This window comes from Lepidochelys kempii, chromosome 1 (genome assembly GCF_965140285.1).
Source record: "Lepidochelys kempii isolate rLepKem1 chromosome 1, rLepKem1.hap1, whole genome shotgun sequence".
NCBI classification, from domain to species: Eukaryota; Metazoa; Chordata; order Testudines; family Cheloniidae; genus Lepidochelys; species Lepidochelys kempii.
This window is the reverse complement of record NC_136380.1, coordinates 117,532,849-117,546,077: the sequence shown is the minus strand read 5'-3', so window position 1 is coordinate 117,546,077 and position 13,229 is coordinate 117,532,849. Positions and strand designations below refer to the sequence as shown.

General features: G+C 41.8%; 1 protein-coding gene across 1 annotated transcript in view; it reads left to right on the top strand.

Moving 5' to 3' along the window:
- Positions 1-12,957, top strand: part of SLC9A4 (solute carrier family 9 member A4) — a 47,627-nt gene extending 34,670 nt beyond the window's left edge. The window contains exons 8-11 of the mRNA XM_073351561.2: positions 5,165-5,261; positions 7,803-7,934; positions 8,804-8,891; positions 12,140-12,957. Of these exons, the coding sequence (XP_073207662.2) occupies positions 5,165-5,261; positions 7,803-7,934; positions 8,804-8,891; positions 12,140-12,516 (694 nt within the window). The 3' untranslated portion in view covers positions 12,517-12,957. The remainder of the gene's footprint in view (positions 1-5,164; positions 5,262-7,802; positions 7,935-8,803; positions 8,892-12,139) is intronic.
- The last annotated feature ends 272 nt before the right edge of the window (positions 12,958-13,229 follow it).

The following is a 13,229-nucleotide window of genomic DNA, read 5'->3' as shown; positions in this document are numbered from 1 at the left end:
CTAGAAGTTGATGCTGGATTACTGACCACCAAGTTCAATGAATGAGAACTGCATGGGACAAAAAAAGCTCAAGGATTTAACTTTCGGATCCATGTCTGCACGCCTCTGTTCTTTCCTCTCATGTTGGCACCATTATCATAGCCCTGACCTCTCATGTTAGCTACCGCAATTCCCCTATCTTCCAGCTTTTTAAGAAGCACATTTGTCATATCAGCTCCTGTAGTATCATCAAAGTCCATAAACTTTAGAAAATGCTCTCTGATAGTCACTGTTGCAGGAACATTTTCACTAGGTTCTGTTGCTGTTACAAAATGCACGATTAAAGTCATTTGTTCCGTATGGCTGATGTCAGGTGTACAGCCCAGAATAACAGAGTAATATCTTGCTGACTTCAGATCTGCCACAATCTTCTGTTTGACTTTGGTTGCCAGTAACTGCATTTTGAATTGTTTTTCCAAGGTAGTGGTGTGTGTACATTTCTTGGGTGGTGACTCTCCTTAGATACTCCTGGAGTACAGCATCAAACTCAGCCATCAGCTCCACAATTTTAAGGAAGTTTCCATTGTTTGGCACATACAGCTGATCTGAAGTACCACGCAGTGCTAGGTTTGGGGTAGCAAGCATTCTCACAGTGGCAATGAGCCTTTTCCAGTTTTGCCAGTAAAGAGACTCTGATGCAATCTTCTCTTGATGCTGATCATCTATGGTGGCCTTTAACCTTAGTCTCATCTCAAGCTCTTTCCAGCTCTGGAATGCTCTCTGGTGATTTGCTGCCTTCTCATGGCATGCCAGACTTCTAGCCAGATTTTTCCAGTCCTTTTGTTCCTGTAGAACCCAATGTGGCTGGAACATTAGACTGGAAGAGTTTGCAACAAAAACAGTATGCAGCATTCTGGGTTTTTGAGTACATAAGCCATGGCCTCTCCACTTTGTCACCATTGGGGATTTCACGCCAGTAATGTGTTGGATGGAAACCTCTATTTTCATTGTCTTTGGGGAACATGAAGTTTTTCATTTGCTGTGGCCCATGCTGTATAAGGAAGGCCCTCAGGCTACTGCTCAAGTGGGTCCAAAGTCCTGGATCATCTAGACTTAAGGAATTAAACTGAGTAGCAGCTGTTTCTTGCACCTCCACCACACTCTCTTCTCTGATCTTCACTTTTCTTCAGGAATGTGCAGGGTTACCTCCATTTGAGATGGAGAGATGGATGCTGCAGTAGCTGCCAGGTCACCTGCACCCTGACTAACTGGAAGATCACCACTCAGATCCTCACTCGGGCCGGAAGGCTCACCGTGAACATTTGTGTCTATGTATCTCAGGAGAGCTCGTTTCTGTTTAGATAGAAAAGCTTCCTTTGCTTTCTTTCTTTTTCTGAATGCTGTCCCATAGGGGCATTTTCTTCTTTCACTCATGACTGCTGTTCTCTGCCAGCTATAGTGGCTCTCAACACTCAATTGAAGGGGACAAATAAGCAGGCTGGTAGCAGGGCCTGAGTGAGGGAAGATATCAGCATCTTAAGGGCCTAACTGGCTCCTACTACTTCAGTTGACTGCCTGTTCTCCTCAAGTGGGTTCAGGGAAACAGCAGGAAACAGGAAGCTCCCTTAGAAGCTGGTGTAAATCAGTCCAGGCTCCTGGGGGTGCTAGAGAGGTACATAAGAGGCTCCTCCTCCTCTCTCTCTCTCTCCCTGCAGCTCCTGCTGCTTTGTTATTCCCTCTCACCTTTTCTCCTGCCTGCCTGTTCTGTCTCTTGTGCCCTCCTTCCTCCAGCACAGCACTCCACCATCTCTGTGCATCTAGAGCAGAGAGAATACATATGCACCAGCAGCAGACACAATTTTCTACACTCTGGGTCCTAGTGGCGCTCCCCCACCCCCACCCCAGTCTGGCACCTGAGGTGGCTGCCTCAGTTTGCCTCATGGTAAGGCCAGCCCTGGCCACCATACCTTGGCCTGGATTCTGCATTGAACCTGAACCCCAAGCCCTAGCCTAAACTAATCCATATCTGAACATCAGTGCTCTGGCCCAAGTCATGAATCATATAACAATTTTTAGTTTATTCTAGACACAGCTTCTTTTTGATATTAAAGGCTGTATTCTTTCCCTAATGTAAGGGAAACTGAATGCATAATCCTTTCAGAATGTAATTAAAGGAAACCCTCCTTTAATCAAGCCATTTACCACAATTACATCACTTAATATGAGGGAAAAGAGGGACAAATAAATATAAAAGGAAGTGAAGAAAAAGAAAACAAGTGGGAACAATGAAGTGAACTTTGACTATGGTTCACCCGTGATGGTCATGCCCCTTTATCCCTTTTTCCATTCTCCTCTTTGATATATGACTAAGCTCTCACAGAGATTGACCTGGCAAATCCAGTTAACATTTCAGATCAACCAGCTTCCATCATTTCTTTCGCAAGAAGGACAGGTAGTTACAAATGACTGTAAACAATTTTTACGCTAATTCATAAAAATGGAAGAGTTATTGCCTTAGGCACGTTCTTTCAGCTTCAGTTGAGTGAGATCACTGTATCCATCATGACATCCAGCTTACTATGAAGCTGCAGATCTATAGAATCAGTTATACTAGCTCTGTTGTACAGAAGTGAAACATGAGCACAAGAACAGAGGATTGATGGTTTTGATTTTTGTCGTATTTGTCAGTTACTCCGTATCAAATGGTAGGACAAGATCAGAAATGAGGATATTCATAGCTGAACCCAGCAACCACCTCTATCAGCACTGGTTTGGTTTTGGCAGCTTTCTTGGTAGGGATGTATTATTAGAATGGAAGACTAACAATCCCAATGGGTGCATATCAAGGAATGCTGATACTCAGCCACAATCACATGGGTATCAAAAACTTTGGTGGCGCTATAAGATTGTCAGTGATGTTCATAAACTGAAAATCAGCCTGATCACCTTAAGCACCTAGCCAGAGATCAATCTGGGTTGTGCTCTGTCTGCAAGGAGAGAGGATCCCGATCTCTCTCTGCAAGGATCCCATTGGGATTTGTCATGATGACTGTACCCCGTTACAAGATAACTGTATAAATTCTCTAGACCTGCCAGCCAAGTTTTCTGGGCTGTGACATTCCCCTTGACAAATTCTGAACTTTCTCCAATTCTATGGGACTGTCCTTTTTATCTCTTGGTTTCCTTTGGATTAAGAGTATGATGCTCCCTTCCCATTTGCACTGGCAGAAAGTTGTTAAAGCCAGTACAACGTCAAGGTCTCAGAGACTGGAAGATGTTTGTGGTGAGCAAAGAAAGAAAAAGGTATAAAAGAAACTCTGTCCAAAAGGTCCCTTAAAAATATGGACCCTCTTTTGCCCACATCCCACACCACCCCTCAATCACTGATTTAACACTTTCCTCCAAGACCCTACTGTGTGGAAGGTGACTTTCCCTGTTAATTCTTAAAAAAGAAAAGGTTGGCTTCTATTGTAAACTGAATGGCAGCTTATTGTATCTTCACAATATGTTAATAGATGTTTTAGTTTTCAACTGGGCAAACTGCTTGAAACTATAGTAAAGAACAAAACTATCAGACACATAGATGAACATAATTTGTTGGGGAAGAGTCAACATGGTTTTTGTAAAGGGGAAATCATGCCTCACCAATCTACCAGAGTTCTTTGAGGGGGTCATCAAACATGTGGACAAGGATCCAGTGGATATAGGGTACTTAGATTTTCAGAAAACCTTTGACAAAGTCCCTCACCAAAGGCTCTTAAGCAAGGTAAGCTATCATGGGATAACAGGGAAGGTCCTCTTATGGATTGATAACTGGCTAAAAGATAGGAAACAAAGGGGTAGGAATAAATGGTTAGTTTTCAGAATGGAGAGAGGTAAATAGTGGTGTTCCCCAGGGGTTGTAGGGGCCCAGTCCTATTCAACATATTCATAAATGATCTGGAAAAAGGGGTAAACAGTGAGGTTGCAAAATTTGCAGAGGATACAAAACTACTCAAGATAGTTAAGTCCCAGAAAGACTGTGAAGAGCTACAAAAGGATCGCTCAAAACTGGGTGACTGGGCAACAAAATGGCAGATGAAATTCAATGTTGATAATGCAAAGTAATGCTCATTTGGATAACATAATCCCAACTATACATATAAAATGATGGGGTCTAACTTAGCTGTTTCCACTCAAGAAAGAGCTCTTGGAGTCATTGAGGATAGTTTTCTGAAAACACCCACTCAGTATACAGTGGGAGTCAAAAAGGAAACAGAATGTTGGGCATCATTAAGAAAGGGATGGGTAATAAGACAGAAAATATCATATTGCCTCTATATAAATCCATGGTACACCCACATCTTGAATACTGTGTGCAGATGTGGTCACCCATCTCAAAGATATATTGGAATTGGAAAAGGTTCAGAAAAGGGCAACAAAAATTATTAGGGGTATGGAACGGCTGCCATATGAGGAGAGATAAGACTGGGACTTTTCAGCTTGGAAAAGAGGAGACTAAGGGGGGATATGATAGGGATTTATAAAATCATGACTGGTGTGGAGAAAGTAAATAAGGAAGTGTTATTTACTCCTTTTCATAACACAAGAACTAGGGGCCACCAAATGAAATTAATAGGCAGCAAATTTAAAACAAAAGGAAGTATTTTTTCACAGAATGCACAAGTCAGTCTGTGGAACTCCTTGCCAGAGGATGTTGTGAAGGCCAAGACTATAACAGGGTTAAAAAAAGAACTAGATAAGTTCATGGAGGATAGGTCCATCAATGGCTATTAGCCAGGATGGGCAGGGATGGCGTCCCTAGCCTCTGTTTGCTGGGACAACAGGGGATGGATCACCTGTTCTGTTCATTCCCTCTGGGGCACTGGCATTGGCCACTGTCAGCAGACAGGATACTGGGCTAGATGGACCTTTGGTCTTACCCAGTATGGCCATTCTTATGTTCTTTCTTCAAAAGATGATGCAAAGTGCAAACATTTTAAAAAACAAAACAAAACAAACTAGGAAGTTTTCTCTTTTTTTAGCTTTCATTGATTCCTTAGTATCATTGGCTACAAAATTGCCATTCCCACCTGCAGTGCTCTAGAAATAATAACATATGAAAATAAATAATTTTATAGGAAAGATAATTCCTGTGTGATTTGTACAAATTACTATAATGTTTACCTTTTCCTTCTATTTACAGAAGCTATAGAAATCAAACAATGCATAAGCTTTCCTCTGAAGAGGTGGAGTCCATGCGAGATATGCTGACACACAGTCTGTATCAAGTACGACAAAGGGTGTGTAAGCGACTCTTGTAACAAAGCTCTGTACTTGTAGATCAAAAGATCATGTGTACCCTCCTCGCCATGATAGCAACAACCAATGGTAGCTGCAAAGATAGTATTGTTCTTCTCAGCTGAACTATGAAACTGTGTTAATGGGAAATACTGAGCCAGATCCTCAGCTGGTGTCAATTGGATTTCAATGGAGGAGCTCTGATTTACATCAGCTGAGGATCTGGCCCATTGCGCTCAGATCTCACAGTACCAAAAAGTAAAAGGGAGTTTGCCTTCTAGCTTTTCACCCTGATGTCTGATCTACAATGTAACAGGACAAGAAAATCCAGAAACTAGCTCTAGAGGTCAGGCTTCCCTATCTGTAAAGATCTCGGTGACTCAGGAATGTTCTCCTTTCTGATATTGCCCAACACCTAGTTTATCTAGTTTAACTTTCCAAGCCCTCTCTCTCTCCAGTCACACACAAGCTGTGACCCTGTGACTGCAACAGCAGACTTGTCGAGTATTTTCATGGCAACTGAGGAGATGGAGCTGATATGGAATTTAGGAGTCATGGTATTTACCTGAACATGTGCAGCCGTTACATTTTTCTTTTTTAAAGCAAACCATCTGCAGAGTAGGTTTAAAACTGATATTATTCTAATCTCAATGGCCCTGCCCCGTGAAGGAGCAGCAGGGCCATTAGGGGCCAGCACTGTTGTGGAGGCACAGGACCTACGTAGATTTGCCAGATTTGGGAGGTAGGTCTCATGGCTTGTTCTGTGTGGGATTCAAAGATCCCTCAAGATAGGATGATAGGGGAAGAACTCCCTCCCACCCAGAGCCTCGTCTTGTAAGCTTTTCTGTGAGCTGGGCCTCAGCAAGGATTTATTTTGAAAAAAATGGACGTGACTTTGGTATCCTGTGAAAAATACAGTGTGATGCTGGTCAAAGGTGCAACATCAGTGTAACCCAGTCCAATGCATCACTAACCAACCAAGCATAATGCTGAGCACTGCCATGCTCTCCTATGGCAAAGTGTGCTAGCAGGTACACTTGGGTAACCCTGAAATTATGTTGATCAACTGTTCTGACTAAAGTAACATATGAAGAATAATCATTTTATAACAGGTCATTGTTCATGTTACAGTCTTCTTTAAAATTGTCTGAATTGTAGCCAATTGCCCTTATGAAAGGTATTTCTTATCTTACTAGCAAGTTCCATATGCATCTGTCCTATACATTACTGACGTGAACCCTGTGTCTGCAAAATCAGTTACCTTAAGATCTACTAGTGCTGCATTATAGCATGCTATGTGGTATTTGAAACCGTATCTTCTTTTGGAAATGAAGGATTTTAATAACACTACTACCCACTTATCTTGAACTCTGAGGGCCTAACTATGCTCTGGAATGTCACTGGAATTGCATCAGTGTGAATCCAGTATAAATGGGCTTGAGATCAGGTCCTAAATCTTCAAATTGCTGTACAAAAATCAGTGAATTTTCCCTCACGACACCCCTATGAGGTAGATAACTTTTACTCTCATTTCACAGGTTGAGGGCCTGATTCTCTACAGCCTTGCACCATTTGCAGCCATATTCACCAGTGCACAGTGATTGTAAATTTCTGTCAAGTTAAAATGGAAGGGCCTGATTCTCATTTACACTAAAGCCACTTTATACCACTCTAGCAGTGTTAAAGAGCCTTAAAGTGAGTATACATTAAACGAATGCCCACTTTAAGGCTCTTTTACAATGTCAGCGTGGTGTAAAGCAGCTTCGGTGTAGCTGAGAATTAGGCCCAAAGAGTTTAACATCCACCCTACACTCACTTTGGATAGGTGTAAATGGTTACCCAAGATAATAGAGAATCAGGCCCAGTGACTAAACTTTTACCAGACACTGCTGAAGGTAATGTTGCATTGTGGCATTATAGCTTCTACCAGTGTGGTAGAATCCACCCTTGAATTGCACGGATAGAACTAATCTGGCAGAGGATGTATGCTGCTCAGAGATGGGGAATCGCTGCTGGCTAAATGGAAACTTTTGTCGGTAGGACACAAAATGCCAGGATGTGCTGCCTTTCTAGTGTAGACCAGGCCTAAGAAACAGAGGGGTCAGTCCTTGGTTCTGACTGAGACCTATCTGGTGCAGGAACGGAGTGGGAAGCAAAGGTCCCCATCTTTGGACTTCCTTAATTCCTAAGGGTCCTCCAGTTTATGCAATCCTTTCCTCCTGGGCCCAGCTACAGCTCTGTAGGATGTGACATGTGGGTAAGGATCATGTAGAGCTGCGCTTTGCTGGCTGTTCACCACCAGGGAATTCACCACTGCACAGGTAGGGAGGGACTGGAGTGCTACAAGGGGGCCATACTGAAGGCCAGGATCTGTCCCAGAGAAGTTGTGCAAGATTTCACAGCAAGTCTGTGGCGGAGCCAGGAACAGCACACAAGAGAAGTTCCTTGCTCCCAGTCGCATGCTTGACTGGACTGCGCTGCTTGAGCCAATGCGGCAAGTGTGCATAGGGAAGAGAGTCAAATACATGTATTTTCTATTTCAGACCCTGTCGTATAACAGACACAACCTGCCAACAGAAACAAGCGAGAAACAAGCCAAAGAAATTCTCATCCGGCGCCAGAACAGCCTGAGGCAGAGTGTGAGGAAAGGAAACAGCTTTTCTTGGGGGAAACCGGTAATTGTTATGCAAGCTACAATTTGTGTGATCAGGGCATAAAGATACCTGCCTGCCTCTGGACGTACAAAACCCAGCCAATTTTAACTTACTTTTGCAATAATTGGAATGAATATTTCCCACAGAGCATCAGAAGAGGAAAGCACCTGGAAACAACGAGCTATATTCAACAATAACGTCAGTGACATGTCACCTGTATGCTAGTCAGAACACAGTGTAATTGGTTGTAAGAGGTAAAGCACTGTAACTTGCACTAACTTTGCCATTCACTGTGGGTACAAACCAAATGAAACACACACCTTGGGTCTAAGGCAAAGCCCTTTTAAGTCAATGGGAGTCTTTCCATTGACTTCAGCTGGCTTTGGATCATACCCCAAGGGTCAGATTTTGATCCTGTTTGCACTGGTGTAAACTCAGTGTAAATGGATTCAGAATCAGGCTCTGAGGGTGTGGAAGGTATAAGTGTAAATCCACTTACACTGGTTTCACACTGTTGTTGCACATCTGTGTAGGTGTAGCACAAAATGCAGCAAAGCCCAAATAACCACTACCCTTTGTTTCCATCCTGCTGCTAGTTGCTATTCTTGTAACAACCCAGATTTCCAGTCCCTTGGTGTGTAAATTACATTGGTTTGGCCCATCATTGAATGCCAAAACAGTGCCTCTATTGTTATACTGCCTTTTCATCGAATTAAATCCAGAGTCTTCCTTGGGAACTTGCCCCATTTATCTCAGACTGAATTTGGCCCATATAGTTTAAACAGTGGAAAGGCACAGCTTGGAATGTCCTGCATGCTGAACTGGTTCTGCTTCTGAATCCAGGCTGGCACAATTAAATATACTGTATGCTTTTCTGTCTTTGTTCACAGGCTAGCACCCAAAATTTGCGTTTCTTCACTTTACCGTATGGTACTCATCATACAGCGAGACGAAAAGCAAGGCATGATGCTTCTACAGGTAACAAACACGCTTTACTCTGCATACCTCTCCAAAAGGATACAGTGGAAAACAGAGAATTTGTTCCATGAATTTTACAACAATATCCCCCTAAGAAATCCAAAGTTTCTTTAAATGAGTCACATCGCCTTCACCTATCTGTCTCTCCATGGTGTTTACATGGCACCAACTGTGGTCATCTGCTCAGGACACCCAGAACCAATAAGCCACTGTGTTACCCCTTCGCCTCAGCCAGGGCGAACTTTGCTGGAGTTTAGATTGTCGGTCAGGTTCCTGCTACACCAGTCTATCCAGCAAACTCCTCAAGATTCTGCTAGTCTGATCCTTGCCTTGCAAGGTAACAATCACTGAATCCCAGTTCTCAAGTTCCCTCTCATGGGACTAGCCTGCTGGTTCGCTCTTTACTTCAATATAACAGCACTGAGATGGTTTATAATAAAACTAAGAATAAGTTTATTAATAAGCAACAAAGAGTTAAATAATACTAAGCAGGAGAAAGAGACAGGTGAGGTGACAAACAAAACATAACACACTTTCTAGTGACTAAAACTGAATTTTAGCAAGTTACAATTTTTGCCTAAACAGTTTTCTCGCTTACATCAAGTTACCAACATCTACAGCCCTCCAGGCCAGAGGATCCAACCTTCAGAAACGTAGAGGGCACCGTTCCCTGTTTTCCCTAAATGATGGAAAACTAGAATGTCTTTTGGCTCCCCTTATATTTCCCAGAGTCCATTGTAGTTGCCTCAAGAGCCAGGAAGACACCTGGGGGTTCAGACACAATCTGCCCCAAAGTGTCTATTGTCTCTTCCCTCATCTCCACTGTGATATACATTTTTCTTCTTCTTCTTCTTCTTGGTATGACAGTAGCAGATCAGACCCTCTTGTAGCATGTATTCTACATACACAGAGTAAGATGCAGTTCTACTCTGAACAGCTTACAATTTAAGTAGACAAGACAGACGCTGCGTGGGAGGAGAAACAGAGGTCAAGAGCAGTGATGTGACTTGTCAAGGTCACACAGCCGGCCAGTGTTGGAGCTAGGCATGGAACCTAGGTCTGTTAACTCTCTGTCCATTATCCTACCTGTTAGATCATGTGCCACTAGACACCTTTCCGCTTTTTGTTTACATATGGACTCCTGAAACACACTTTTGTTGAAAATGGCTATTCAGTTTTGCCAAAATTAAAAATCTGGCAGTGAATGACACTATTTTTTAAATCACCTTTGTAGGAAAAATAGTGAAAAGCCAAATGTTGCTTGTTTCCTGCATGTGCAAAATGATTTACTCTGTTCCATTTCTTTTTTCCTATTGAAACAAAAGAAAGTGTTTGTGATCCGTGTAAGCAAACTACCCACTTCAGGTTGTGCATACATTGGGTGCATAACACAGTAAGGAGCCCTTGATAAGATCCCAGCCAAAACCTTCAAAGTTATTTATTTCCAAAGAGATTTCTGAACTACAGCTATAAAACAGGTGGTAACTAACAGGATTTATGGGTCAAGGCAGTGATGAGCTGCCAAAAGCTGAAGAACCGGTTCCTTCAGTCGCTCCGGATCTTCGGTGGCACTTCGGTGGCACGTCCTTCAGTTGCTCTGAGTCTTCAGCGGCACTGAAGGACTGCCAAAGATCCGGAGCGAGTGAGGGACCCATCGCCGAAGTCTAAACCGGTTCTAAACCGGCTTCAAAATTTAACAACCGGTTTGCATGAACCGGCTCCAGCTCACCACTGGGTCAAGGGATATCAGCCCTGTTAAAAAGCTGTTAAATATTTCAGCACAACAGTCTATGATATGAAAATCTATTGCAATCCCTTTCTTAGGGCCTAACCTTTCCTTATTGCTGCCATTAGCAAATCTCCTATTATTTCATTGGAGAATTTGGAACATACCCCAGGAATGGTGCAAAGCAGCTGAGGCTGGGCTGAGAATCTAGCTCAGGGCATATAGTTTTAAAGATACATCAGTGAATCTATGCAGGGAGTTTACAATAATCAGAAGCTTGTGCTACCCACTGGTAATAATCAGGGAAGGCAAAACAAACTTCAGCAGAACACAGTGAGATGCAAAGAAAATTAGTCACTTTGACAGAGCCCATGGGACTAGGCATCTAAATACATGTGAGGATCTGGGGCTTTGGTTGCTTGAGTATCCAAAACAGCATGGTAACACAAATTAACCAAATTTCAAAATAGTGGTCATTTTTCTCCTGTTTCACACAAGTAAATATTTCTATGACCAATATGTCTGACACTTTGTAGCACCGATTACCCCATATGGCTAGATATAGATATAAGCCACCTTATTATGTCCAGTCCTCTTTCAGAGTTTAAATTTTTTTCTTCATATTGTCCATTTTCTCTGAGACAACTATGTGTGTGTTTAATTGCAATAGGATATAATCTGTTTTATAACCCTTCATGTATTTTTGCTTATTTGAAGGTTCCTGTATTTTTTATGAGTAATTATGTAATAGTGTGGCTAATTTATTTTACACCTTCAGACGGTCTGTAATTAATGAAAGAACAAAGATTTTCTTAGTTAAATAAATAGGACAAGAGGGCTAGTTCACCTTGTTGTAGGCAAAAGTTTTGCACCAGAGACCATGGAAGTGCCTTGGGTGCCAAAGGGTGTGTTTCTAATACGGTTACGGAACTTTGACTTCAGAGAAGTCTCTTCCTCTGACACACCCAGGTTAATCAAAGAGCCCTGAAGCCAAACCTTCAGGTGCAACTGGTTATTTTGGTCTTGCTAATTGCAGGTGACCTGTAATGTTCCAGTTGGAAACCTTTCATCAATCACATTCAGGTCTAGGTTGTGTTTTTTGTAATGCTTCAGAATTATGGGTTTGGTTATCTGCTTGAATAACTTGCAGAACATTAAAACTTACAAGAATGAGTTTCCTGCATGGGATAATATGACCATAGCAGCATTGAGAGCTATTAACATGGAGCAGAGTACGCTCATTTATTAAGGTTTAAGGGTAGAACAAAGCCCAATACAGGATGCACTATTTGCCAAAAATCCATTGTCTCTCCACTACTTAAGAAATATAGGTTATTTTAATTGTCCCTCATAATAACATGTACATTATTTTACAGTAATTACCCCAAGCACTACAGCTCCAGTGTAACATCTATGACCTCAGAATAATACTCTATTATATTAAGTATTTTCTTTTAATAGTTCTTAATAAAATACTCTCTTTTTTTCTAATAATACCAATCCCTTTTGTGTTAATGTCCAGGTGATTACAGCAGTGATTCTGATTCAGTGGTCTCCGTCATGTTCAGTCCACAGCTCCGAGCAGGCTCACTTGGAGCAAACCGTCGTCAACAGGAGATGGTTCTGATGGAGCGGTTAGATAGAAGAGAGAAACTGTCAGATTTTGCAGATCAGAGGGGAACCCCAAGCAAGCAGGATCACACAGCTAGAATAAGAAGACCGGCTTTAATGCCAAAGCCCCAGTTTGACGCAGTGTTTGAAGAAGAAATACAGGGATATGAATCAGAAGAGGAGGAAGGAGCAGTCGCCGCATCAAGGCCATCAGTTAAATGGGCAGCAGAGAAAAGAAATGTAAGACATTTCCACAAAGCCCCAAACCCCCCATTCTGGAGAAAATAGCAAAGTTCTTATATGAACCATAATTACAATGTTTATCTTGGGACCTTTGAACTAATTCTGATGCCAGTTCTAAGCACAGTGTAAAGGTTTTTAGAAGTTCTGTGTAGAATCAGTACTTGAACACTCAGATTGAAGGTTGTTTGCCTGAAGCCACTGAATGGCACAATAGTAAATGTCTACAGTATCTGCTGGAAGAGAGGTGTACGTTAACTTAACTTACCATCAGTGAAATGTGTGTGAATATTTATAGTATCTCATAATTCTATATTCTGTCCTATGGCTATGATCCAGCAAAGCACTTAAGCATGTGCTTAAATTGAGCTCATGAGTAATCCCTCACAAGCTCCCTCACATGCTTAAAGTTAAGCAAATGGTAACATTCTTTTCTGGATGAGGGTGTGTGTGTGTGTGTGTGTGTGTGTATATATATATATATATATATATATACACACATACACATATGTTCTGATCTGATCCATAAAATTTGGCAAGTACCACTGGGGAAAAAGAACACTTCTTCTTTCTGTTCACAATTCAAAAGAGTATTCAGAAGTTTAGAATGAAGCATATCATCTATGTTAAATGCATACAAAGATTTGATGAAACTTAAGTCCTATTCATATTTTTCCATTATATGCACAGAAAGTATTAATCTTCCTTAATATTACAGAGGCATTGGCACAATTATTAACAGAAGAATGGATCTTGTCTTT